This window comes from Nomascus leucogenys, chromosome 9 (assembly GCF_006542625.1).
Source record: "Nomascus leucogenys isolate Asia chromosome 9, Asia_NLE_v1, whole genome shotgun sequence".
NCBI lineage: Eukaryota > Metazoa > Chordata > Mammalia > Primates > Hylobatidae > Nomascus > Nomascus leucogenys.
Window position 1 is genome coordinate 59,971,661 of NC_044389.1, and position 25,901 is coordinate 59,997,561.

At 41.0% G+C, this 25,901-nt stretch overlaps 1 protein-coding gene, 1 long non-coding RNA gene and 1 other non-coding gene across 6 annotated transcripts; 1 reads left to right on the top strand and 2 right to left on the bottom strand.

Moving 5' to 3' along the window:
- Nucleotides 1-5,638: 5,638 nt before the first annotated feature.
- Nucleotides 5,639-5,748, bottom strand: LOC115836882. The gene has a single exon (XR_004031874.1). It is a non-coding gene; the product is annotated as a U6 spliceosomal RNA (small nuclear RNA).
- Nucleotides 5,749-10,088: 4,340 nt separating this feature from the next.
- On the bottom strand, nucleotides 10,089-11,037 carry LOC115836636. Its single transcript, XR_004031640.1, has 2 exons — nucleotides 10,576-11,037; nucleotides 10,089-10,290 (listed from the first exon to the last, which is right to left on the bottom strand). It is a non-coding gene; the product is annotated as an uncharacterized LOC115836636 (long non-coding RNA).
- A 1,494-nt stretch (nucleotides 11,038-12,531) lies between these two features.
- Nucleotides 12,532-25,528, top strand: CCNG2 (cyclin G2). 4 transcript variants are annotated; one of them, XM_030819036.1, is made up of 9 exons: nucleotides 12,817-12,851; nucleotides 13,258-13,311; nucleotides 13,867-14,004; nucleotides 14,707-14,844; nucleotides 16,219-16,469; nucleotides 16,970-17,048; nucleotides 17,135-17,233; nucleotides 19,749-19,954; nucleotides 21,273-25,528. In XM_030819036.1, the coding sequence occupies exons 3-9, from the start codon at nucleotides 13,867-13,869 to the stop codon at nucleotides 21,394-21,396; spliced, it is 1,035 nt and encodes a 344-aa protein (XP_030674896.1). In that variant the 5' UTR covers nucleotides 12,817-12,851; nucleotides 13,258-13,311; the 3' UTR covers nucleotides 21,397-25,528. The 4 variants fall into 4 exon arrangements, with proteins under 4 accessions (XP_030674894.1, XP_030674896.1, XP_030674893.1 ...); XM_030819034.1 differs by lacking the exon at nucleotides 13,258-13,311 and having other exon boundaries at nucleotides 12,532-12,851; XM_030819033.1 differs by lacking the exon at nucleotides 12,817-12,851 and having other exon boundaries at nucleotides 13,012-13,311.
- Nucleotides 25,529-25,901: the final 373 nt, after the last annotated feature.

The following is a 25,901-nucleotide window of genomic DNA, read 5'->3' on the forward strand; positions in this document are numbered from 1 at the left end:
CTCGAACATAACTTACTACAGCCTTCAACTCCTGCCTCAGCCTCCTGAGTAGCTAGGACTACAGGTATGCACCACCATGCTTGCAAATTAAAAAAAGTTTTGTAGAGATGAGTTCTCTCTATGTTGCTCAGGCTGGTCTTGAACTCCTGGCCTCAAGTGAACCTCCCTCCTTGGCCTCCCAGAGTACTGGGATTACAGGTGTGAGCTACCATGCCCAGCCTTTATTGATGGTCTTTACATTGAACATGTGTATACTCTCTTGCTTGTGTATTTTACAATACAATTAAATATATATATCAGATGTAAATATATATATATATCAGATATAAATATATATATATCAGATATATATATCAGATATATATATCAGAAAAGAGACCAGAAGAATGTACATCACCACAATAACATTAGTTGTATTAGATAGTTTGGTTACAGGTGATTTTGTTTTTCTTTTTCCACATTTTCTGTAATGCGCTGTTATTACTTTCATGATTAAAATAAGTAACCCTGGCCAGGAGCGGTGGCTCACACCTGGTAATCCCAGCACTTTGGGAGGCCGAGGCGGGGGCATCACGAGGTCAGGAGATTGAGACCATCCTGGCTAACATGGTGAAACCCCGTCTCTACTAAAAACACAAAAAAATTAGCCGGGCATGGTGGTGGGTGCCTGTAGTCCTAGCTACTCGGGAGACTGAGGCAGGAGAATGGCGTGAACCTGGGAGGTGGAGGTTGCAGTGCTGAGATAGCGCCATTGCACTCTGGCCTGGGCGACAGAGCGAGACTCCATCTCAAAAAAACAAAAAAGTATGAAAGATGTAGTTACTCTGAAGTAAAATAGACCACTTAAGGATTTATTATTCTATGTGGAATAATATGTGGAAAATAAATGTGGAAAAAGAAAAACAAAATCACCTGTAAACAAACAATCTAATACAACTAATGTTGTTGTGGTGATGTACATTCTTCTGGTCTCTATTCCGGAGGCCGAGGATAGAGAATCACTTGAACCTAGGAGGAGGAGGTTGCAGTGAGCTGAGATCGCGCCATTGCACTCTAGCCTGGGCAACAAGAGTCCGGAGGCCGAGGATAGAGAATCACTTGAACCTAGGAGGAGGAGGTTGCAGTGAGCTGAGATCGCGCCATTGCACTCCAGCCTGGGCAACAAGAGTGAAGATCTGTTTAAAAAAAAAAAAAAAAAAAAAGAAGAAATAAAGTAAAGTAAGTAACACTTACAGGGAAATGGCAATAATCTCACTTAGCCTAAATAAGTCAAAAGTATAACTTGAAGTAGTTTTAGTTAGGATAATGGGTTTCACAAATATACCAGAAGCACCAGTGTCAAAAGGACATCCTGAAGGTGGAAGTTCTACCCACGTGTACTCTTGAGTTGCTTAGATGTTGTTAATCTGTTCTTGTGCAGAGCTGCTCATTCTTAAAAATGTACGTAACATTCTGAGTTGAAAGGAGAAACAGTCACACAGGGAAATCTCTCTCTCCTGAGATAACTATTCTCTCCCTGTTTTGCTGCTATCCTTTCTACACACTGCTATTGTTGCAAAACTTGCTTAACGGTATTGTGATTTGTCAATTCTGTTCTCTCCCATTAGGCTCTGAGCTCTCTGAGGATAGGGTCTAAACCATAGTCATTTTGTATCTACTGTTTCCTCCACTGTGCCTGGAATAGATAACTGCCCAGACAACTTTTATTGAACTGAACAAAAGAAGCAACGAAAATTTGAAAATGCTGCATTTATAAGACACATGGCTACAGAAACCTGAATATTCTTGGAAGCTAATCTTCATGCAGAATGAGTCAATATGTTTCTGTCCTGTTTAAATACAAGATCCTGAGATAGTATATTATTTATGTCCATCATAAAAACTTAACAAACATTGCATAACACAATAAGCACAATAAATTGGTAACTTCTGGCACATTTCTAAAGAAGTTTCTATGTCCTCTTTTTGTCCACCCCTTACCATCTCTACCTCCTAGAATCCAGCACAGGCTGTAAACCTCAAACCTGCTATTTTTAGCAGTGAGTTATCAGAGGGCCTTGACTTCCTCTTAGAATGATGGTATGCCGCTGAGCTAATAATGGTAGAGTCAACAGAGTATTTCCTGATTGCCATCTTCTGTTATAAAGACTTTAAAAACACTTCCTCGTCATAAGGTGGAAAAGAACCCACATGTCTGCAATATAGTCCTTATCAGGAGAAATAGGAACATAGCACAATTTCTTTCTGGCCCCTAAACATTTGTAAACTACTGACACGACACACTCACATGATGTCTCAAATCTTTAGACATCTCCCCCCGGGCAGAAAAGAAGGAGCCTCATTTTTCTTCCCCTGCTGGCTTTCCTGAGATTTGAGTGGTGGGACTGTGTTGAAACAACTGGCTGGCTTTTCTTAAGAAACATGTTAATTCAAAACTCTAGGGTAAGGGTAGTTGATCTTGGTAGGCCTGATCTGTCTAGACAGTTTCTTTTCAGATTAATTTGACAGAGATAAGTCTAAGATTTCTCAAAAGCATATTTGCTTTCTATTGAAGAAAAACAAAAAACAAAGGAAACACACACACACACGCACACACGTATGCAGGTGACCAGTGATTAAATTTCATAATGAAACACCCAATCCAAATTGCCTGTGCTTAAACTAACCTAAACTACTGATGCAGCCATTTTGAGTGAACTTAGTAGGAAACACAGCCAAATAGATCTTCTTCCTGGTATTCGAGAAGAAGGAAAATAAAACAATTCAGATATAGGCTTGATCTCTGTAACATAGTCACTAGGCTTGATCTATGTAATATAGTAACTATGTCACTGTAAAACAGTGGTTAAGAGTGTGGGTACTAGAGTCAGATTGCCTAGGTTTGAACACTGATTCCACCACTGTCTAGCTGTGGGATCAAGCTACATAAACTCCCTGGGACTCTATTTCTGGGTCTGTGTGATGGTACTTACCACTCGTGTGTGTTACAGGCATTAAAGTTATGTCAGGACATGTAAATCACTGAATACAGTGCTTGACAACGTCATTAATGATTACTATATATAGATTATTATAAAGCTAATGAAATTTAGCTTCAGGGGCCCTCATTTGCACAGACTCTCTCCAAGTTCTTAGGAGTGGCCCTGGCAGAGTGTTCATGTGATGGTTAATTTTGTGTCAACTTGACTGAACTCTGGGATGCCCAGGTAGCTGGTAAAACACATTTTTGGGGTGTATCTGTGAAAGCATTTCCAGAAGAGAAGGGCATTTGGATCAGTAGACTGGTAAAGAAGACCACCCTCACCAATGTGGGTGGGCATTATCCACTATGCTGAAGGCCTGATTTGAACAAAACGGCAGAGGAGAAGGGTGAATTTGCCCTTGCTGTTTGAGCTGGGACATTCATCTTCTCCTGCCTTGGATATTGGTGCTCCTGATTCTCAGGCCTTTGGACTTGGACTGCGACTTAACACTATTGGTTTCCCTGCTTCTCAGGCCTTTGGGCCTTGTACCGGAACTGCGCCACCTGGCTTCATGGGCCTCCAGCTTGCAGAGAGTAGATTGTGGGATTTCTCAGCCTCCATAATTGCATAAGCCAATCCCTCATTATAAATCTCCTTCTATATACAGTCATGCATTGCTTAATGATAAAGATAAGTTTTGAGAAATGCATCATTGGGCAATTTTATTATTGCGTAAACTTCATAGAGTGTACTTAGACAAATTTTGGTACTATAGCTTACTACACACCTAAGCTATATGGTATAACCTACTGTTCCTAGGCTACAAATCTTTGCAGCATGTTACTGTACCAAATACTGTAGATAACTCTAACACAATGGTAAATATTCGTGTATTTAAACATATCTAAGCATATAAAAGCTACAGTAAAAATACAATGTTATAATATTACGGAACCACTGTTGTATATATGGTGTGTTACTGATCGAAACATCATTTTGCTGTGCACGACTATGTCTATATATATTCTATTGGCTTTGTTTCTCTGGAGAACCCTGACTGATGTAGTTCACATATATATTTTTTTGAGTTTTGTGAAAGTAAGTGATTTTAATTACAATCAGTTAAGGCCGCTATCTTTCTCCATGTCAAATTTCATTGTATCATTTTCCCTTGAATTTAGAGGTGCTTGAGTGTCTACCAGCATTTTGGGGATCTAAGGGGAAGTTGAGTTGAGAACATATCAATTAACTAAAATTTAAAAACACATTTTGGATTGTTCCACTAAAACAATGAGAAATTATAAAAACCTAATTTGGATATAAGAAAGGTGCTCTGTTTTGTTATCTAAAAGTGCTTTTATTGAAGAACTAAGAGAAAATTTACATAAAAAGTTTACGGAATATAAAATAAAAGTGATAAAAATGCAGGATGATATTTGCTTCTTGTTCAGATACCAAGAAGCAAACTATGTGTACCACTTTTTTCTGGATCATTCTAAAATCAGTGCTTCCTTAGAAGGAAAAGAGAAATTTTTAGAAGTAATGGATAAACTCTTGGATTGTTTGATACTCTATTAAGAGGAAGGAATCATAAAATCCTATAAAATATAGAAATTTCTTGCTGATTTGATACAAAATACTGACATTGACAAAGATGACATAAACCTCAAAATATGCTTCTGCAATGAAGAAACAGATGAGAAGCTAAATAATCAGTCTATCCGTTTTCACTGGTATCCTGGATTTTTTATAGCTCGTACGCAGAAAAAGCTTGGTAAAGATTTTCCCAAATCTGATATCAACCATAACATATACTATGGTATTAATAATGAATTATAAAACTAAAATAAACATTTTAAAACAGAAACAATTTTTTAAAAACAAAATGTGATTAGCCATGTTAAAGGAAAAACTAAATTAAAAAAAATTCTCTTTAGAAAATTATGTTAATATATTATTATCATATGAAGAGGTGATCAGAGAGTATACAGCCAAAAATATTGGTAAAAAGTTGTATAGCCATATGTCAGGCAGTTTATTAATAAAAAATATTATGGGATTTTTCCAGATTTTTTATGTTTGCGAATGTAAAAGACTATTTTCCAGAGATAGTCATCACAGTATCTCCTATCCCACATGCTCTTGTTATAAGGTGATTGACACATCTTTCATTAAGAAGTGGAATCTATGTTCCCTCTCTTTGAACCTGAGTAGATGTGACTGTGGCTGAAAGGATGTTGTAGTTGACAGAATAAAGGTCCCTCAAAAATGTCCACATCCTATTCCTCACCACCTGTGAATATATTATATAATATAGCAAGATGGAATTAAGGTTGCAAATCTGTTGACCTTTTTTCTTTTCTTTTCTTTTTTCTTTTTTTTTTTTGAGACAGGGTCTTTCTCTGTCACCCAGCCTAGAGTGCAGTGGCATGAACATGGCTCACTGCAACCTTGACCTGGACTCAAGTGATACTCCCACCTCAGCCTCCCAAGCTGAGACTACAAGTGCATGCCACCATGCCTGGCTAATTTTTAAAATTTTTGTAGAGAAAACGTCTTGCCATGTTGCCCAGGTTGGTCTAGAACCTCTGGGCTCAGGGAATCCTGCCACCTCGGCCTCCCAAAGTGCAAGGATTACAGACACAAGCCACCATGCCCAAACTTTTCTTTTTCTTAAAAATATGGAACACTTCACAAATTTGCCTGTCATCCTTGCATGGGGGCCATGCTAATCTTCTCTGTAACATTCCAATTTTAATATATGTGGCCAGGCGTAGTGGTTTACGCCTGTAATCTCAGTACTTTGGGAGGCTGAAGCGGGCAGATCACCTGAAGTCAGGAGTTCAAGACCAGCCTGGCCAAGAGGGCAAAACCCCGTCTCTGCCAAAAATACAAAAATTAGCTGGGCGTGGTGGTGCACACCTATAATCCCAGCTACTTGGGAGGCTGAGGCAGGAGAATCCCTTGAACCCAAGAGGCAGAGGTTACAGTGAGCTGAGATCATGCCACTGCACTTCAGCCTGGGTGACAGAGCAAGACTCCATCTCAAAACAAACAAACAACAAACAAAAAACCCCCCCCACACAAAAAACAACCAACCAAAAAAAACAATTTTAATATATGTGATGCTGAAGCAAGCACCAGCTGACCTTGAGATGGTGAGACTATACTGGACTATTCAGGTGGGCCCAATATAATCACTAAGGTCCTTATAGTTCGAAGTGGGAGGCAGAAGAGTCACAGTCGAGAGAGATCTGGAGATGCCATGATGCCGGCTTTAAAGATGGAAGAAGGGCCACAAGCCAAGGAATGCAGGTGGCCTCTAGATGCTGGAAAAGGCAGGAAAATGAATACTCTCTAGAGCCTTCAGAAGGACTGCAGCCCTGCTGACACCTTGATTTTAGCCCAGTGAGACCCATTTCGAACTTCTGACCTCCAGAACTATAATATGATAAACATTTGTTGTTTTAAATCCCTAAATTTGTGGTAATTTCCTAGACCATCAGTGTGAAATTAATATAGATGCTATCTGACTGCCAAGGCTGGTTCGTAAAAGGAGACACAGTGTTCACCTGATTGTCTTCAGGCCCTGCCACCATGCCATGAGGAAATGGAAAGACCACATGGAGTGGTCACATATAAATGTTCTAGCCACCAGCCTCAGCTGAGGTCCTAGCCCACAGTCAGCATCAACTCCAGACACGTGAGTGGCAGCAAGATGATGCTAGCTGCAGTTACCATCTGATTACAACTTCATAAGAAACCCTGAGCAAGGGCTGCCCAGCTGAGTTCAACCAACGCCCAGACCTGTGGGTGATGATAATAAAATTATTGTTGTTTTGAGTCACTAAGTTTTGGGGTGATTCATTGTATAGCAGTAGATAGCTGGAGCAGTGAGTATGTAACAACTGTTTAAAATTTACACTTTGTCTTGAATTGTCTTGTTTTAAATAAGTATTCACTTTCATATCTAATTTTGTATTTGTAAATTCTACTTTTTTTTCTAGAGAGAACCCCTCCAAATAGTAAAGCTTCAAACCTACTACCTTAAATCTGGTTCTACTTCTGCACGTAGCCACAATTTCTTATTCAGAATGTGGTTGAAAACATAAAAATATATGTAATTAAACAGACCTGAGGATCTTTGATATAAAGCAGTCTTCCTTTTTTTCTGAGACGGAGTCTCGCTCTGTCGCCAGGCTGGAGTGCAGTGGCGTGATCTCGGCTCACTACAACCTCCACTTCCCGGGTTCAAGTGATTCTCCTGTCTCAGCCTCCCAAGTAGCTGGGACTACAGGTGTGCACCACCACGCCCAGCTAATTTTTGTATTTTTAGTAGAGACAGGGTTTCAACAGCAGTCTTTCTTTTTAAAGTTAAAAAAAAAACAACTTTCATTTTGAAAACACCTTAAAATGTTAACAGAAGCAAAATTTAAGCTTATACCACTTATCCATATCACTTTAAACATCAATTGCCTTTTTATTTGAGATAAAAAGAGATCATGACTCTCACAGACAGTAAAACTTCTTTTGGAAATAAGATGATATATTCAACAGATGTATCCTAAGTTACTCTTTGCTGACAGTGTCAACTTCATATAGCACTGTGATGTCAAGAAATGACCGGAAATCCGAGTTAGGTCATGGTTCTTGAAACAAACCATGAAACAAAAATGTGTTACATAAAGAATCATGTACAATTTTCCAGAATGTAGCCTGAGCCACTTAAAATATATTTTAAGATGATTTTGAGATGATTAGTTCTGATTTCAGGCATTGCCAAATTCTCAGTTCACTCTCCTTTGCCAGCCTTTTCACATCATGTCAAAGCTACTTCGTTTATTTCAGTTGATTCTTCGTGTAAAAGAGAGAGCACTGGATAACAAAGTACTGAATCAGGCTTCAGAATCAACCGAGCATTTAGTTCTCAAGTTCCCAGGTTGCAGAGATAGTTCCTACAAGGCTAACTCTCTTGCAGGCTAGTAGAACTGGGAGGGACTAAACTGGCTGGCTGGAAAAACTGGTCCTCTTGCTGTAGTCATTCAGATGGTGTCTACAGTGTGGATAATTTCCACAATTCCAAAGCCAACCCTACATAGATAAACACTATGAATGTTTATGAATATGGCCAACCCTTGCATAAACACACTTCCAAAAAAACGGGGCATGCTTCTAGCATTAACAACAAAAGCAACAAAATATACAGTACATGGATTGTAAAATGTTGATTTCAAATTTGAGATGATCTTGTTTGTGGGAAAACCAGAAAGGAGAATATATGAGATGCCTCACTGACTTATTCTGCTGATTGCTTGAAGAAAAGGATTAATCATCTGCTATATAAATCATCTCATTCTTCCAGGTTCTGATTTAAAAATGAGCTCTTGGTTGAAAAATCTGCATCACTTCAAGTGGCACCCTATGCTACTATGCTATACCGTCCCTGTTCCTCTTCCTCGGAGAGGTATTCCTGTCTCCATTGCAGGTTCTGTGAAGCAGTGCTTATCTAAGCAGGAAGTTTGGGGCTGCAAACCACTTTTTTTTTTTTTCTGAGACAGAGTTTTGCTCTGTTGCCCAGGCCAGAGTGCAGTGACATGATCATGGCTCACTGTAGCATAGACCTGTCAGGCTCAAGCAATCTTCTTGCCTCAGGCTCACATGTAGCTGGGACTACAGGTGCATGCCACCACACCCAGATAATTTTTAAAATTGTCTGTAGAGATGAAGTCTCGCTATGTTGCCCAGGCTGGTCTTGAACTCCTGGGCTCAAGTGATCCTCCCACCTCAGCCTCCCAAAGTGCTGGGATTCCAGGTGTGAACCACTGTGCTCAGCCTAATGACAGAAAACAGCTCAGGCAGAGACCCAGCAATAGTGAGTAGACGGGGAGGGGGAGTATGGCCTCATGTCAGTTTTACACATCCTTATCCTCAGGTTCTTTCCTTTCAGGGCTGCTTTCCACCAGACTTCTTTGATGAGGTTAGGGATGATCCCTTCCTTTCCCTTCATGAAGTCACAACATGCTGCAGCCTAGAAATATATAGCTAGTTGCTTTCACAAATGTTTGTATTCAGTCATCACATATGAAGCAGACAAAACTACCTCTGGCTTTTTGTTTTCCTCAGGTTAGAAAGCTGAGGCTCAAGACCATGGGAATTATTCAAGGTATTCAAGGCACCATCTCTAATGAGTAGGAAAGCTGAGACACAAAGCCAGTTTGATCCATGGCCAGTGCTTTTGCCCTACACCTCAGACATACCAGGGTATATTCTGGGGTCTTGTTTTATTTATGTATTTTTGTATCCCTGGTGCCTAGTAGCATGCCTGGCACTCAGTGTGTATTCACTAACTTTCGATTGAATAAAAAGCTAGGATTTATTGTCAAAAACTATATCTTTGAGGAGAAAGATGATATTTGGAAAGTTGTAGCAATTTTGATGCCTTATGAAGTTCAGGGAAGTCTAAGTCATTTAGGGAAGCACTGCAACTGTCCCATGAGAGTGCCCTATTTTCAAGGTAGAAGCTTAAGTGTGAGCAGGTTTGCAGGACACTTGTCAGGAGTCAGGGATTCACTGAATGTAGTCATTGTTTCTGTGTGGGCACTCCCTGCTTATTACCCATTCTGTGAGCACCTTTTAGTTTCAGTCTCACATGTCACTAAGGACAATGGGCTGCACATCAGGCCTTCATGGGGTTATTGGTGACAGTATCACCCAACCCCACTGCACCCCTACCACGTGCTGTAGAAAACCAAGTATCTTAAATTGTCTGGAAGTTCTTGGGGGTTGCCAGGTTTCTGATTTCCTTATTTTGTATGTGTGCATGATACAGGAAATTTGCCTTCCAGAAAGCTCGGGAAAGGCTAATGTGTAAAGCCTGATTAGCCTAAGGGGAATAATGTCTTTTTCGTAAATAACACTTTCAGCTCCAGCAAGGTAAGCCAATGTGATAAGGACAAATAGAATGAGTAGAATTTTTTCTGAAAGATATATTAACAAACAAAAAATTCTGCAAAGTAAACAGAGAAAACCTACATAATCCCCCAGCCCATTTCCCAAGAATATCATCATCCTTAAAATGAGGTGTTTAAAAAAGAGGATGCTGTATTAATAACTACTGGATCTGTATTTTTAATGATTGCTTTCCTTTAATCTTAAAGAGACAAGTGGACTACCGTGGATAAAGGGCTCCATCTTGGACAACCTGATCAGTCTTTTCTTCTGTGCTGAGCAGGGCCTGCCAAGAGCAGGAAATTCAACGCCATTTACAAAGCTTTCTTGTCTTACTCTCGGAGAAAGCCATCACTGTTCACATCATTCAAGAGGCTGTCTGTAAAAGGACACATAAAATATGAAATATAGAGTACACATTTAGTATAGCTTCATATCATTTAGTGATCTAAGCAGCAAGATGATTATGTCAAATAAAAGTTATCACTTATTTATGTTTAAAAGATCAGATAAGCATTGGATAAAATTATGTAGCCTAAGCAAAAGACAATTTCTAAATCTTTTCCTTTTTGTTTTATATAGTCTATTTTTAAAGTCTTCTACCACATAAATTTGCATTTCCTCTTTCACATCACTTATAAAATAACGTATGTTCCTTTTTTACCTTTGCCTTCTTACTTGAAAAAAACATCCCCAGTCTCCTTCATGCTTTGATCACAAACTCTCATTTCTCTGATGGTGGATAGTCAAGCTGCTTGATGGTGACGGTCGAGCTGCTTTCTGTTTGTGGGCCCTGTTCTCTCAGCCTTTTGATGCGCTGTACAATGAGCTGTCATCTCTGTAATTTTAATCTTAGCTCTAGTCTCCAAGTTAGTTTCAAGTTCCTATTATGTTGATCAGCATAGATTTCCAGCAAGATGATTATGTCAAATAAAAGTTATCACTTAATATTTAAAAGATAAAACAAGCATTGGATGAAATTATGTAGCCTGTAAATCATTTAAAACTAGTGTGCTAATTTTATCTTATTTTCCAAAACGCTCACCAAGCTCACACCTCTCTGAAATAAGTGTTAGCTTTTTGGGTTCCCTTCCCCCAGTTGCTCTGTGCTCCAAACAGATGCCTGTGTTTAGTCCGAGCTAATATGCAAAGGGACCTACTTTTAAAATTCCTTAGCTGTTCTGCAAAGAAGAGCTGCCAAAGCTATGTTGTGTGCCTTCCCATATTTCACAAGTAACAAAATAATTCACAGAAAACATACAGAAGAACAGGAAAGAGAAGTCTGTTCCCAGGGGCTATCTGATTATGTAGATTAGAACTCACGAATATGGTATTTTCTAATTTAGGAGGGAGAGAGTAAACAAATAAATGTTCCAGGGGAGTCAACCACATCCCCCATTGATATTCCTTGTGAAAGTGTCTCTGGCCTAAGGCACCTGGTTGGTTTGCTTTTTGTCCCGTCCTGGGAGAGGTGTCGCCTATAATAACAACGCTAATTATAATGAACAATAAATGATAATTTATGGGTTACCAAGGACCAAGAAGCCCTGAGAGTCTTCATTAAAGCAACAGCACTACAACCTCTGGAGGTACGCCGTAATTATTAGATGTTTACGTACCCTCATCAGCGTGCTAAGTTTTTATTAAAAAGCCTCTCCTTCAGTCCCTCCCGAATTTTTTTAAATTATGGAAAAATTCCAAGACACACAGAAGTAGAAAGAATACTGTAATGAAGCCTCGAGTACCCATCGCCCAGCTTCGACCCTCGACTTTTTGCCTATCTTGTTTCACCTCTCTTCTCCATTTTTTTTTTCTCTTGGATTGGAAAATTTTAAAACAAATACCTAAATTTGTAGCATTTATTGAATATTTTAGTAGACGCCCCGACAATGTTATAATAATTTGGTGGGTTATTGCAAAATGGAACGGCAAGACAAAATAAACAAGGAATGTAGAAAACTCTCCCGTGGCTGAAAAGGCTGTCACAAAGGTTAGCTCTTAGTAGAAGCGCCGCGAGGGTGACATTCCCCCGAGAAGGGCGGAGGCAGCCAGGCGGTAAGGCACAGCCCCGCAGGCCAGGTAACTGAATACCTTCCCCGCTGCCCACCCAGGCATGCGCAATCCAGACCCTGGAGTTGCTAAGGCCCCAAGGCAGAGAGAGGCTCAGGCTACGGAGAAAGCCAATCAGAGGGGTCCAAGACTGATAAGTTAGCCAATCCAGATTCGAGGGTGAATCAGGTCCTCAGCATTCCCCTCGCCCCACCCGCATCCAATCAGAGAGCCGGCTACTTTGGGCGGACTTTTCAAAACAGCGAAAACAAAACAAATCGGGGACCTTTAAAAGGCGTAATGAGACAAGAAAGGATCTCCTTCCGCCCCTCTGTCTTACCCCCGTTCCCCAACCCAGATCAATCGCGGAATAAGCCCGACGCCCAGATTCCGCCCTCCGCCCTGGCGCCGGGCGGCAGGACTGGCTCGGCAAAGCCAAGGAGAGCTAGGGAGGCCGCGACAGAGGCTGGAGACGGCGGCTTAGGGGCGGGACTCTTTTTTAAAGTCCGTGGAGGAAGTGCAGGATCCCTCCGCGGGAAGTCACGTGCCCCGCCCCCTTGGGGGCGTCGAAACTCTTAACAAAAACAGGGGGCTCGGGGAGGCCTCCGCTGAGGCGGTGGGGTGCGGCGGTAGGCTGGTCTTCCGCGGCGGAGGGCTGGTCTCCGGCGGCCGGCGTTGCGCCCCGGCGGAGGGTGGGCGCGCGGGGAGCGGGATGGAGCCGGGGCTGTAAGGCCGAGGCGGCGGTGCCTGGGAGGAAGGGTTGGATGCCGGGCCGGGGGCACCGCTGAGGCGGTGGGTCCCCGACCTGCGAGACAGGTTTGGAAGCCCCCGCTGCGCCCAGTCCCTGCGGACCGCGAGGCCGCGGGCGGGTGGAGGCGCGTCTCCGGCACGGTGAGTGGGCCCACCCAGGGCCGCCGTGGGTTTCTTTGTTCGTGGTGGGGACTGCGGGCTTTGGGGAGGTTGGTACCATCCGAGTGCCTCGGTGCTGCCTGCCCCTCATCCGCTGGAGCGACCAGGGTGCCCCCCTCAGCCCCAGCCCCGGGGGGAGTTGGCGCCCGCGATAGACAGATAGATGCTGGTGGGGTGGACGGAGGGGGTGACTAGGCTAAGAGCAGTCTCCGCCTCGGTGCCCCCCGCCCCCGCTTGTGTTGTCACGGGGACTTGCTGGGGTGGTGCTTCTCGAATTGACAGCCCCGGGGCTCTGCAGAGTTGCGGGGCCCCGGCATCAGTGGGTGGACGGGTGTTGTCCGTACGGGCGCTGGGCGGGCTGGACTGGACTTCTCTCCCCGGACCGCAGCCGGGTGTGCCGCGCCACCCCACGGCTCCTGGGACAGGGGTGTCCGCCTCTCGGGTAAGTCCGGAATCGGCGCTGCCGCAGCGGACGGGAAAAGCTGGGGGCGGGACTCTCCGAAAGGGGCTCCTACAGCTGGGCGCCCCGGGCGGGCGGGGCTCGGGAGTCTCCTCCCTCCGCTTCTTTGTTCAGTCGCGAGACTCTCCCTCCCCTCCCCCCTATTGTGCAACGCCTCATCCCCGGGACCCGCTGCAGTCGCTGGCCACACTGCAGTCCCCTGGGCAGAAGGCCCTCCCCGGCGCGACTTCAGGTGGGGCAGACCGAGGGGACGCCGGCGCCCGCGGACAGTTTCCTGTTTGTGAAAGGCCAAGGGCTGGCCGGTCTTACCCAGCGCTGGCCGGCGGACCTGACCACGGCTCCTCCCCCTGCCACACCTCCGTGGCCGTGGTGGGGATTGCCCTGGGGCTCTGGCGGACGTGACTGGTCCCTTCACCCGCTCCTTGTCGGGGTGTGCTAGGGCGATCCTTGCTGGAGGTACTGGCCTCAGCCCTTTCTCCCGCTTCCCCACCCCTCTTACCCCCAGATTACATTGTCTGTGTGGTGTCTTTACTGCAGATGAAGGATTTGGGGGCGGAGCACTTGGCAGGTCATGAAGGGGTCCAACTCCTCGGATTGTTGAACCTCTACCTGGAACAAGAAGAGAGATTCCAACCTCGAGAAAAAGGGCTGAGTTTGATTGAGGCTACCCCGGAGGTAAGTTGGCAGAAAAGATAACTTGCTCAAGCAGCTGATGGGGCTTGGAGGAGGTAACCTCCCCCCGCGTTGAATCATGACTAAAGCCTGCAAAATTTCTTAAGATCAAAGTTGTTCTTTCTGGAGTACCAAGATAAACCTTATTACAGGTTCATGCTTTTGTTTCTTAGCAAGAATGAGAGTGATACTTTAGAGAAGTGGGGTTTTTTTTGTTGTTGTTTTTAATGTGGCACCCTCCTCGCTGCCCCCACGTACTCCAGCCTGCAGCTTCAGGATGGGAGACTCCTGGTGAATTGAGCAGTTCATTTGTGCAAACACCCTCTGCCTGTGAAATACATATTTATAGTAGGATCTTAAATGATTTTAGAAAAGCAAACAAAAGAACCCTCTCTCTCCAGTCCAAAGGAATTGAATTATATATTTGCTATAACTCTGAAATCTTCCAGCAGTTCACCTTATATTGAATTGCTGAAGCTCTTTTATGATGTGTATTTTTAAGAAGCAGTGATTTACGTCTTACAGATGATAAAGTGTATAGCTTTAGTTAAGTGATACCACTCTTTCCACCTATATTCTTGAAGATTGAGGGAAAAAAATTAACCTTATTCTTGGGAAAAAATTAACCTTAGTCTTTGGATCTGTATGTGTTTTTCATCTGGTTCTAAGAAAATTGTAAACCTTGGTTCTTGGTGTTTATTGCAGAATGATAACACTTTGTGTCCAGGATTGAGAAATGCCAAAGTTGAAGATTTAAGGAGTTTAGCCAACTTCTTTGGATCTTGCACTGAAACTTTTGTCCTGGCTGTCAATATTTTGGACAGGTTCTTGGCTCTTATGAAGGTATTTCATCATTTTTAGAAATATGTCTTCCTTTTTCTATGCCCAGTGCCTAGCACACAGGGTTCATGAAATACTTATCGAATGGGTGTAATAATGTCCACTGTACATAAAAATTTATAATCAGAATTGTGATCGTTGGACATCAGCATACAGGTTCTTTGTCTTTTGGACTCTGGAACTTGTATCAGTGGGCTTCCTGGGGCTTTCAGGCCTTGGACTGGGGACTGCAAGGTCAGCTTCTCCAGTTCTGAGGCTTCCAGACTTGGATTGAGCTATGCTACAGAATAAGACTACAAGATTAATTGTATTGTTGTATCTTAGGTTTTTCTGTTGTGGCTTAGGTTTTACCTCTTAAGTACTTTCTCTTGAATAAGTGACAAAAGAGAGACTACTATTTTTTAGGTATTTGCCATATATTTATAGTCCTCAAAGTAAGATTTCATCTGCCATAATGCTTCTCTTGAAGCCTAGATTTTTAAAATACTGAAGCATGACAAATGAAGTATAACAGTTGATTAAATATGACCGGCTGCCTTCCCTAGAAGTCTCTTCAAAGCAGGGAGCCACAGTTTTATTAACAGTCACCAGCAATGGCTAGAAAAATGTGGGGAATCTTCTGCCAGTAGGATTGCTGTCAGCTGCTGGGTCAGTTCTCAGGGCATTGAAAAGAAAAGGGCGGCCATCTGTCCATGGCAGCTTTTACATAAGTCCCACTCTGCACAACTCGTGATATTTCTCTTGGGCAAAATTACATTGAAATATGGAATGACTCTTAAAGATTTTTATGTAAAAAGATAAGTATAAAATACTTTAATATCCCAGTACATTTTTTTTTTTGGTGTTATAAAGCTTAATTGATTTTGGGGGAGATTGTATTATGAATTTCATAAGTCTGAAATACAAATTATACTTTAGTGCTAGAAATCTAGCTTTTGAACTTGCATGGAAATTTTTTACCTGCATTTGAATTTACATAATTTAAAGGTTCAAAAAACTTTTTTTAATTAAAAAAATTTTTGTTTTTTTTTTTTTTTAGTAGAGATAGAGGCTTGCTGTGTTGGCCAGAATAGTCTTGCTGTGTTGGCCAGAGTGTTCTCAAACTCCTGGCCTCAAGCAGTCCTCCCACCTCAGCCTCCCAAAGTCCTGGGATTACAGGCATGAGCCACTGCTCCCTGCTGCCCTTTTTTTTTTTTGGGAGGTTGAGAAGGTCTAAAATGTGAAAATGTGTATAATTGTGGGTAAAGGGCCAGTACATATAAGAGAAACAACTTGATTGTGTTCTGTCTTAAGAATAGGAGCATCATTACAATATTCTAAGTATCCGCTAAGTCAAAGTGACAGTTGTTAAAAGAAGCCTCTTGTTTTTTTTCGCAGGTGAAACCTAAACATTTGTCTTGCATTGGAGTCTGTTCTTTTTTGCTGGCTGCTAGAATAGTTGAAGAAGACTGCAATATTCCATCCATTCATGATGTGATCCGGATTAGTCAATGTAAATGTACTGCTTCTGACATAAAACGGATGGAAAAAATAATTTCAGAAAAATTGCACTATGAATTGGAAGCTACTACTGCCTTAAACTTTTTGCACTTATACCATACTATTATACTTTGTCATACTTCAGAAAGGTCAGTGGGATTAAAGATACATTTTGTACTTTGAACATTGCTATAGCTAACAGTAAATAATTGGAATGGCAATGAAATTTATATTTTTACCTTCTTCAAACTTTCAACTTGGACTTTATTGGCAAATCTTTTTTTTTTTGAGAAGGAGTTTTGCTCTTGTTGCCCAGGCTGGAGTGCAATGGCACAATCTGAGCTCACTGAAACCTCCACTTCCCGGGTTCAAGCGATTTATCCTGCGTCAGCCTCCCAAGTAGCTGGGATTACAGGCGTGCGCCACCACACCTGGCTAATTTTGTATTTTTAGTAGAGACGGGGTTTTTCCATGTTGGTCAGGCTGGTCTCGAACTCCCGACCTTAGGTGATCCACCCGCTTCGGCCTTCCAAAGTGGTGGGATTACAGGTGCAAGGCACCGCGTCTGGCCCTGGCAAATCTTTAAAATCACTTAAAATCATTTAAATCTTTGGAAGTTTAATAAATCTTTGTTCTTTGCATTGTATAGGAAAGAAATACTGAGCCTTGATAAACTAGAAGCTCAGCTGAAAGCTTGCAACTGCCGACTTGTCTTTTCAAAAGCAAAAGTAAGTCGTTTCCTTGCTTACATATATATCTCACAGTTTCTATTTTGAATTTTTAAAAAATATTTTTCTTTTTTTTTTTCTTACAGCCATCTGTATTAGCCTTGTGCCTTCTCAATTTGGAAGTGGAAACTTTGAAATCTGTTGAATTACTGGAAATTCTCTTGCTAGTTAAAAAACATTCCAAGGTAATTACAGTCATTCTTCTTTAAAGAAAATTTCTTCCCTGATGTTTCATTTCTTTCTGTGGTGACTTAAACATTAAGTAATACTTTATGGGACTCTTAACTTTTACATTCGTTTTTTTTCTTATATCTCTAGTGTTAAAGTTCTCAAAATGCAGCTTTGACCCAGACAGTATTAATCCGGAAGGAAACTTGGTCACTTAGCCCAGCTTCTTTCCACATATAGGTGCCCCTTCTGTAGTAATCATGCCATATGATAGTACAGCTGTTACACTGCCACATATGCATTGTTCTAAAATGCATACTAGGTAGTAGACTCAGAACAAACACTAATGGGATAGGATGGAATCCCATCACACCTGTAGGACTGAACTGTCATCCCATTAGCAGCAGCATCAAATAACACCAGCAGTGTTGATGTTTTAAACCCCAATGTCTTTTCAAATCCTTTAGGCCAGCTAAGTAAAAGTAAGTCTTACCATCACAAAGAGGTATAAAACAAAAGCACAGTCCTTTTCTTAAACTCTCAGTCTAGTTGGGGAAATAAGGAACTTAACATGAAGTGGTATGTTCTGTCGTTTGTGTCTTGGTGCCAGGTAATAGTGAATATAGAGAGTACTTTGGGATTTTTTTTATTTTTTATTTTTTTATTTTTTGAGACAGAGTCTTGCTCTGTTGCCCAAGCTGGAGTGCAGTGGCACGATCTCGGCTCACCGCAGCCTCAGCCTCTCGGGTTCAAGTGATTCTCCTGCGTCAGCCTCCTGAGTAGCTGGGGCTACAGGTGCTCACCACCATGCCAGGCTAATTTTTTTATTTTTGGTAGAGATGGGGTTTCGCCATGTTGAACTCCTGACCTCAAGTGATCCCACCTGCCTTGGCCACCCAAAGTGCTGGGATTACAGGCATGAGCCATCGTGACCGGCTTACTTTGGGTTTTTTTTAAGCAAAGAAATAAGGCAGACTAGGAGAAGCACTATGACTGGGAGCCTGCTTGGAGCAAAAGAATCTTTGACAGTGAAAGTTTCAGCAAAGGCTTATGGCCAAGAAATTGGTGGACTAGACAGATATAAAAGTCATTTTAGGGTAGACTTGCAGGTACAATGTCTAGATGGTAGTCACAAGCAGGAGTAAGGTTGTCCAACTCAAACAGTGGTTTTGGAAGCCAAGCATGGAAATGAGGCAAGGAATCTTGAATGACCAAGATTTGTACCTAATGGTGGATATAATGTTAGCATAATTGGCAGGAAATTTGGGAGAAGTTAATTTGTGATGAGAGCAGTATGATTTTAGATGCTTGTGTACACAGGTAGGTGTCTAGTAGGTGTTTGGCATTTTGGAATAAGAAGATAAACTATAGTTGGAGATTCAGGTTTGGAATTTCTCACGAAGAAGCAATAGTTGAAACTGTAAGAAGCTTGTGGAATCCTTTCTGTAGGGGTCAGTTGAAGCTCTGGGGTTTTCAGCGTTGGCCTTTCCCCACAACATTAGGAGCCAAGTGAAGAAAGGTACATCCCCACAAGTAGAAGCACTGTCAGACTGGGAGGAGGTTTTTAAGGAGGTGGTCAAGAATACTGAATTTTTATGAGATCAAATATAATGAAAATTGAAGGTCATTGGATGTGTCAGAGGTAATGTAAGTAGAGCAGTGAGAAGGAAGTGGTAGAAACCAGATTACAAGTGGGTTAAGATGTAGCTAGATAGGTGAAAATGGGAGGCCAAGAAAATAGATAGATCTTCTGTTTTCTGGTGAAAATATGTACATGTGAAGCATTTTGTTTGTAACAGATAACTTTTTGTTTTAATTATGATTTTATTAGTTTTTATCTGAACTTTTTATTGATAGTGATATCTGGAACCATCTTCAGTGAAAATTGATTCGTTGAAATACACTGAAGGCATTCCGAAGGATGAGGGAAAAAAAATACATAAAAAGAAAAACAAAAAAGAAGCACTCCCCAGTGGTGGCGGAACTATGTCCTTTTTGGGAAATTCCTCTTCTCTCATATTGCTAACTTCTTTAGTTTTGTATCTGGTGTTATAATATAAGTGTGTATTAGCAGCAATACAAACAATGCCTTGTTGCAGGAACCCAAATTGGTTTCTGTTACAAAAGGAATGTTAAATTCCTTTGCATTGAGACTAAGGACTATACTTGATAGCTGATTTATTAACAGACCCAGAGTGTTTTTAGGTCAGTGTTTTCTTAGAATAGGCAAAGCTTTCTGTGTATTGAATCCTATGTAGTTTTATACTTACGGTGCTCCTCTCCTAAACCAGTGGTTCCCAAATTTTGAAAGTGGCTGCACGTTACAATCACCTAGGGAACTTACAAAACTCTTGATGCCCATGTTGTACTCCTTGTCAATTAAATCAGAATACCAGGGGTGGAAGTGGGTAGTGGGAGCCAGGCATCTTTGTATATATATATATATTTTTTTTCATAGCTCACCTAGCGATTCCAAGGTGCAGCAAGATTTGGGAGACATTGCCATAACCTCTTAAAATATTTTTTTTTCAGATTAATGACACTGAGTTCTTTTACTGGAGAGAGTTGGTTTCTAAATGCCTAGCCGAGTATTCTTCTCCTGAATGTTGCAAACCAGATCTTAAGAAGTTGGTTTGGATCGTTTCAAGGCGCACAGCCCAGAACCTCCACAACAGCTACTATAGCGTTCCTGAGCTGCCGACGATACCTGAGGGGGGTTGTTTTGATGAAAGTGAAAGGTAGGCAGGTTCCTTGACTAATTAAACTTCCCTAGACTAAATATTACTGAGTTTATTATACTTAGAACTGTGGAATAGTGTAAGACATCAGAGAAAGCAAGCCCCTACACTAAGAGCTAAGAATTAAAGCCCCCACTCTTCAGGTAAGCAAATTAACCAGAAGTAGTATTTTAGTATGTAATGATTTATAAGGTCCTCTACATTTTTTTTAGTTTTTCCTTTTTTATATTTTTTTTGAGTAGAGATGGGGTCTCGTGATGTTGCCCAGGGCTGGTCTTCCATGCTCCTAGGCTCAAGTGATCCTCCTGCCTCAGCCTCCCAAAGTGCTGAGATTACAGGTGTGAGCCACTGCACTCGGCCTCTTTTCCCTTTTTAAACTGGTTTTCCATCTTTCTCCTGTTTTCCCTTGCTCTTGAAATACAGCTAAAAAACCCCAAAAAAACAAAACTGAAAAAGAATTCTGGGCTTTATAATGTTAGTATGAATTCCTAATACTGTGCTGTAGTGAAGACATTGAGGGGTAGGTGCCTGGAAAATAAAGGGAATCACCACCACTAATGGGGAAGACTTCTATGTATGTTCTCAGAGGTTTGTCAGTTGATGTTGTCTTATTCAGAATTTGATTACTTTGTTTGTAAAGTGAATAACTTTGCTAAATTTGTTTGTTTGTTGCTGTAGACATAAAGGGCTAGAAGTTTCATTTTCATAGCTCGTTAGTTTACTTTGATATTCGAGAGTGTAAGGGGTATAATAAATCACGGATGCAAGAAACACATCTAAATAGACCATGTGCTAGGAGGCATGTTCTCTTCAGTCTTCATTATTGGATTTAAAATACTTAGAATGCTACAATTAGTTGCTGATAGTTATTAATTGGTACAAGAATAATAGTTTGGCAAATAATAACTTGTTTAAACTTAAGAAAACCTATATTTTCTTTCTTTTTTTTTATTGCATGTGCCACCATGCCCGGCTAATTTTTGTATAAATATTTTTTGTAGAGATGGGATTTTGTCATTATGTTGCCCAGGCTGGTCTTGAACTCCTGGGATTAAGCTATCTGCACACTTTGGCCTCCCAAAGTGCTGGGATGACAGGGATGAGCCACTGCACCCAGCCAAAAAAATCTATATTTTCCAATGAGATTACTATAGACTTCATTTAGGAAGTCCTTATAAATTTTGTCTCTGTAAAGCATAAATTTTGAATATAAAAATCCTCACTAGAGATACTCATATAGCAGCTTTATTTTGGCTATAAAACATTCAAGTGTGTTTTAAGTAATGGTATCCTCTTTTTTGTCTCTTTTTCTCTTTAGTGAGGACTCTTGTGAAGATATGAGTTGTGGAGAGGAGAGTCTTAGCAGCTCTCCTCCCGGTGATCAAGAGTGCACCTTCTTTTTCAACTTCAAAGTGGCACAAACACTGTGCTTTCCATCTTAGAAATCTGATTGTTCTGTCAGAATTTATATGTACAGGTTTCAAAGCAATAAATGGGGGAATAGGTAGTTTTCTGGTTTAGCCCCCATCTAGTCAGGAATTAAATATACTGGAATACCTACCTTCTATTTGTTATTCAGATCAGATCTGGCCTATTTTCATATTTATCCTAAGCCATCAAATGGGGTAGTGCCTCTTAAACCATTAACAGTACTTTAGACATTGGCACTTTATTTTTGTCATTGATCTTTAGCTACTTTGGGGAGGAGGGAAGGTGCTGATACTTTCAATTTGTTACTTTTCAAGATTTTTAAAAATAACTAGTGTAGCTTATCTTAAACATTTTATAAAACCTTCAGATGTCTTTATTTAAGCAGATTGGAAGTATGCAAGTGCTTCCTTAGCAGGGACAGTGGATAATCCTTAATGGTTTATCACAGATTTCCCCCTCTCCCCTTCTCAGAAGAGTGAATATGCTCTTAAATGTCAAACACATTTTTGTTTTGTTTTTTAAATGATCAGTGTCTATTTGATGTGATGCAGATCTTATAAATTTGGGAATTATAATATTGACATTTCTGTGATTTTTATAGTATGTAATGTCTTAATTGAGATTTCTGCTAAGGCAGAAATAATTAGGCTAGGGCTCTTAGTTTCATTCCTATTGCCCAAGTATTGTCAAACTATGGTATTATTTTAATGTTACTTTAAAAATCCATAATCTGCTAGTTTTGCATGTACTTGTATGAAAACAGTGCAGTAAGTTGAAAACTCAGTATCTATGGAATTGATAAATGTTGATCTGGTAGTATATTTTATCTCATTTTCTTATATTAAAAAATGTCTGCATGATTACGTTTTATTTCCTTTGTAATTTACATTTCAAAATAATGTATTGCTATATGGGTGCCAAGATTGAATATGAAGAACCCGAGTGTTTGTAGTATTATGGTTTTAAGCAAATCTGTGTGGTGATACTAGCCATAAGAATGGGGCTTATATAAACTCTGTACGTGTAAGATTTTGTACAGAGAATTTTTAACTTTATAAATTGTATATGAACATGTAAATCTTTTAAAATGTACATAAAATACTGTATTTTTTTACCTTGTGTGTGATAGTCTAGTCATTGCATGTAAATATAATTTATTATGTATTCTGTAGTATAAATCATACATTGATGACTTACATTTTTACTGGTAACTCAACATCCGTTGGATGTTTCCTGAAGTGGCTCTTTTTGAAGTGATAATAGATTGTAATTCAAAATAAATTAATGAATTCTCCTTGTTTGGGATCACACCTTAATTTTTAATCTGTTAAAAGCGCTGGATGTATTTTAATGAGAAGACTTTAGGTGAGGCTACAGTGATTCCAGAGTGAGCCTTCTAACTGGCTAGCAGAAGTTCTCTAGGTTTGGCACTGTGCCTTGGAGATACTGAAAGATAATCTGTCATTTGAGAATTGACCTCTTTGTGGGATGGACTCATTAAGTATGCTCTCAGAGACTGGTATATTACCAGAATGCCTGTTAATTTACAGTGAGAGGCAACAGGTATTAAGTAGACCAGAATGCTCAGGTTGGCAGATAAGAACGATCTTTCAGGAGACAAATCAAGTTTTAATCAGTTGTTTGGTTAATAAGTATGGGGTGTTGGCTGTGATAGGGCCCTGCCAGCTTCTGGCTCTTGTGGACCTCAAAAGTATCAGGCTGTTTTGTAAGTGGTGGTCCTTTCCCCTGCCCGACCCAATAGGTTCCCCACCTGTCTAGTTTGATTTTTGTAGACCTTTGTTTTCTCTAGTTAGAAAATCAGGTACACTGAATACGGTTTTCATGTAACACCTCTTCTCTGGATATGGGGTATGTTTTCTTACCCTCCTAGTTGAGAATCTCTACTTGAGGATGACCTTTCCTCTCTTACTAAGTAATATGAGTAAATAGTGGGCAATATATTCTGCTTTCAGATTTTGATTTGTTGAGATGTAAAAGTTCTTTGTGGCTTACCAAATCTCAAGACTCTCTTTAGCTCCTGCAGGATTGTATTGCTTTTCTTACTGGATATTCTTCCTGGGTAAGTATCTTTGTGGCTTCATCTCTTCCCCCTCCGGTTTTCAGTGTATTTAGTCTAGACCTCTCTGCTGAGCTTGCAACCTGTTTATTCACATGGGTTGCCATGCCACTTGGAGGTTTCTGATTACTCCCAAACCTGCTGTTTCTTTATGTCTTTCTCAGCGAATAATTCCATCTATTCATGTTGGAAACTTAGGTGATATGCTCATCTCCTTTTGCCTGTTTATGGAGGTCACCAGCCTCTATCATTTATATGATTTCGTTTACACTGTTTATATCTCTCCGTCCCCTCTTTTTCTGCCATTGGCATGGTTTAAACCTGTACTCTTTATCAGCAGAGGTACTGTAATATATTTGTGATCCCTCAGCTTCCAGGCTTACTCCTGGTCTCTGCCTTCCTGTCTACATATCCTTTTAAAATAAAATTTTAACTGTCTCCTGAAAAATTGTTCAGTAGGTCACCCACAATCAGGAGAAAAATCTATTCATGACATACAAGTCTCTGTCTAATCTGAACACTGCACCTGTCTCTGGCCTTTTTTTCTTGTCATTTCCTAGACCTTAAAAAATGTGTATTGAGAAAGAGAACTCTGGTAGTTATACAGAAGATGAGCTGGGCAATATAGAGGAGTAGCATGGAGACCAGTCTGACTGAACTAAGGCAGTGGAAGTGTGGATGAGGAAGAGGTGAAAATTGAGAAGCGCTATCCTTTCTCTTTGGGCATTATTAGGAGGCTCACAGACAAGTCTAGGAGCCTGGTTATTCCCTCCTGTGCCATTCAACCAGGTGGCTTTCCCATGACTGATGAATAAAATTGAGAAGCCCCTGCCCTTTTCAGAGCAGAGGGTGAGGAGAAAGCTACAATTTTGGCCTCATCCTTACCCCCCTTGACTTGGCAAGAGATTTGTTCTTTCAGGTTTTGATCCTGTCATTTTCTAGGATGTGGTGCATGCACTTTGCTGTTGTGCATGGTGAAGTATTGTGCCTAGGTCCTGGGTCTTCATCTGTTTGGCTCTGCTACTGTTTCCTCCTCCCAGGAAGTGTGGTTAGACAAATAATGTGTTTTAATTACCTGTCACACTCAGGATTAATACATACTCAGGTTAACTGTAGAGAGGCATTGGCTGCAGAACACTCCTCGTGACAATTTTAGCCATTTTCTTTGTCTGGAGTCTGCCTTTTTCTTTTTTACAATTTCTTTCATTTCAACACTAGGTTTCAATATGGTGTTCCCGCTACCTCCCACCTCCTTCCTCCCTCATCACACATGCAAATTGTCAGCTTATTTAGACAACCCACTTAGATTCATATATGGACAAGGACAAGGTATTTTGCATTTGTTACTGGAATTCAGTTTTCCTAACTATTTACTACCAGAAATGGTCAATAACTTACTTTGTGTTTAGCAAATCAAATTGTGTGGTAGATAGTTTCCCAGTAGGATGGCCAGTCAGTCTTTCCATCCCTGTGCCTACATGCTGCTCTTCCCATCCACAAGTGGAGTCTGTTTCTCTTGAGTTTTGGCTGGCCTTATGAATGGCTTTGCTTACTGAAGTGCAGCAGAAGAAATTCAGTATATGTCCAAGCCTAGGCTTTAAGAGACTGGCAGCTTTCCTTTTACCCTTTTTGAAAGCTAGCCACCATGCTGCAAAGAAGCTCAGCTGGATTACTGAAAGATGAGAGGCCATGTGGAGAGAGACTCTTGAGGATGAGAGATTATCTTGGATGTTCCAGCCTTAGTTAAGCTCCCAGCTGAATGTGGGTGTATCCTCAGCTACACCACAGAAAACAGAGGAACTACTCAGTCGATCCCAATCAACCCACAGACTCACTAGAAATAACAAATTATTGTTTTAAGCCACGAGGTTTTGGGGGAGGGTTGTTAAACAGTAATAGATAAGTGAGACAGATTGCTTGTTATTTATGGTCAAATGGTGATTATCTCTGGTGAGATTACAAGTGATTTCTTTTAAAGTTATACCTATCTGTAGTTTCCTTTTTTTCCTAAAATTGATTTGAATTATTAGTGTATTAACAGAATAAAGAATGAACTTTAAAACACACATGCTGGTTATATGCTTCCTCTAATTAAAATTCCTGATGGCTCTCACTGCACCTTAGCATCAAGTTCAAACTTCATACTGTGGCTTACAAGACCCAACTTGATTTGTTCCCGGCTCCTTTTTCAGCCTTGTTTCATGGCATCCACATCCACGTATTTCCCAGGCCCACTACATCCTGAGATGAGTCAGAGACCCCTCTTAGGGGCCTGTTCCCTACTCCCAAACATGGAAATTAAAAAATCTTGAGTTCTTCCAAGAGAAATTCCAGGCATCTGGCTAGCCCTGAGAAGTAGAAGAGAAATGTGATAAGCAACAAATAGTGGCTCAAAACAATAGCCAAGTAAGTTAGAATCATGGGATGTTTGGTTCTCCT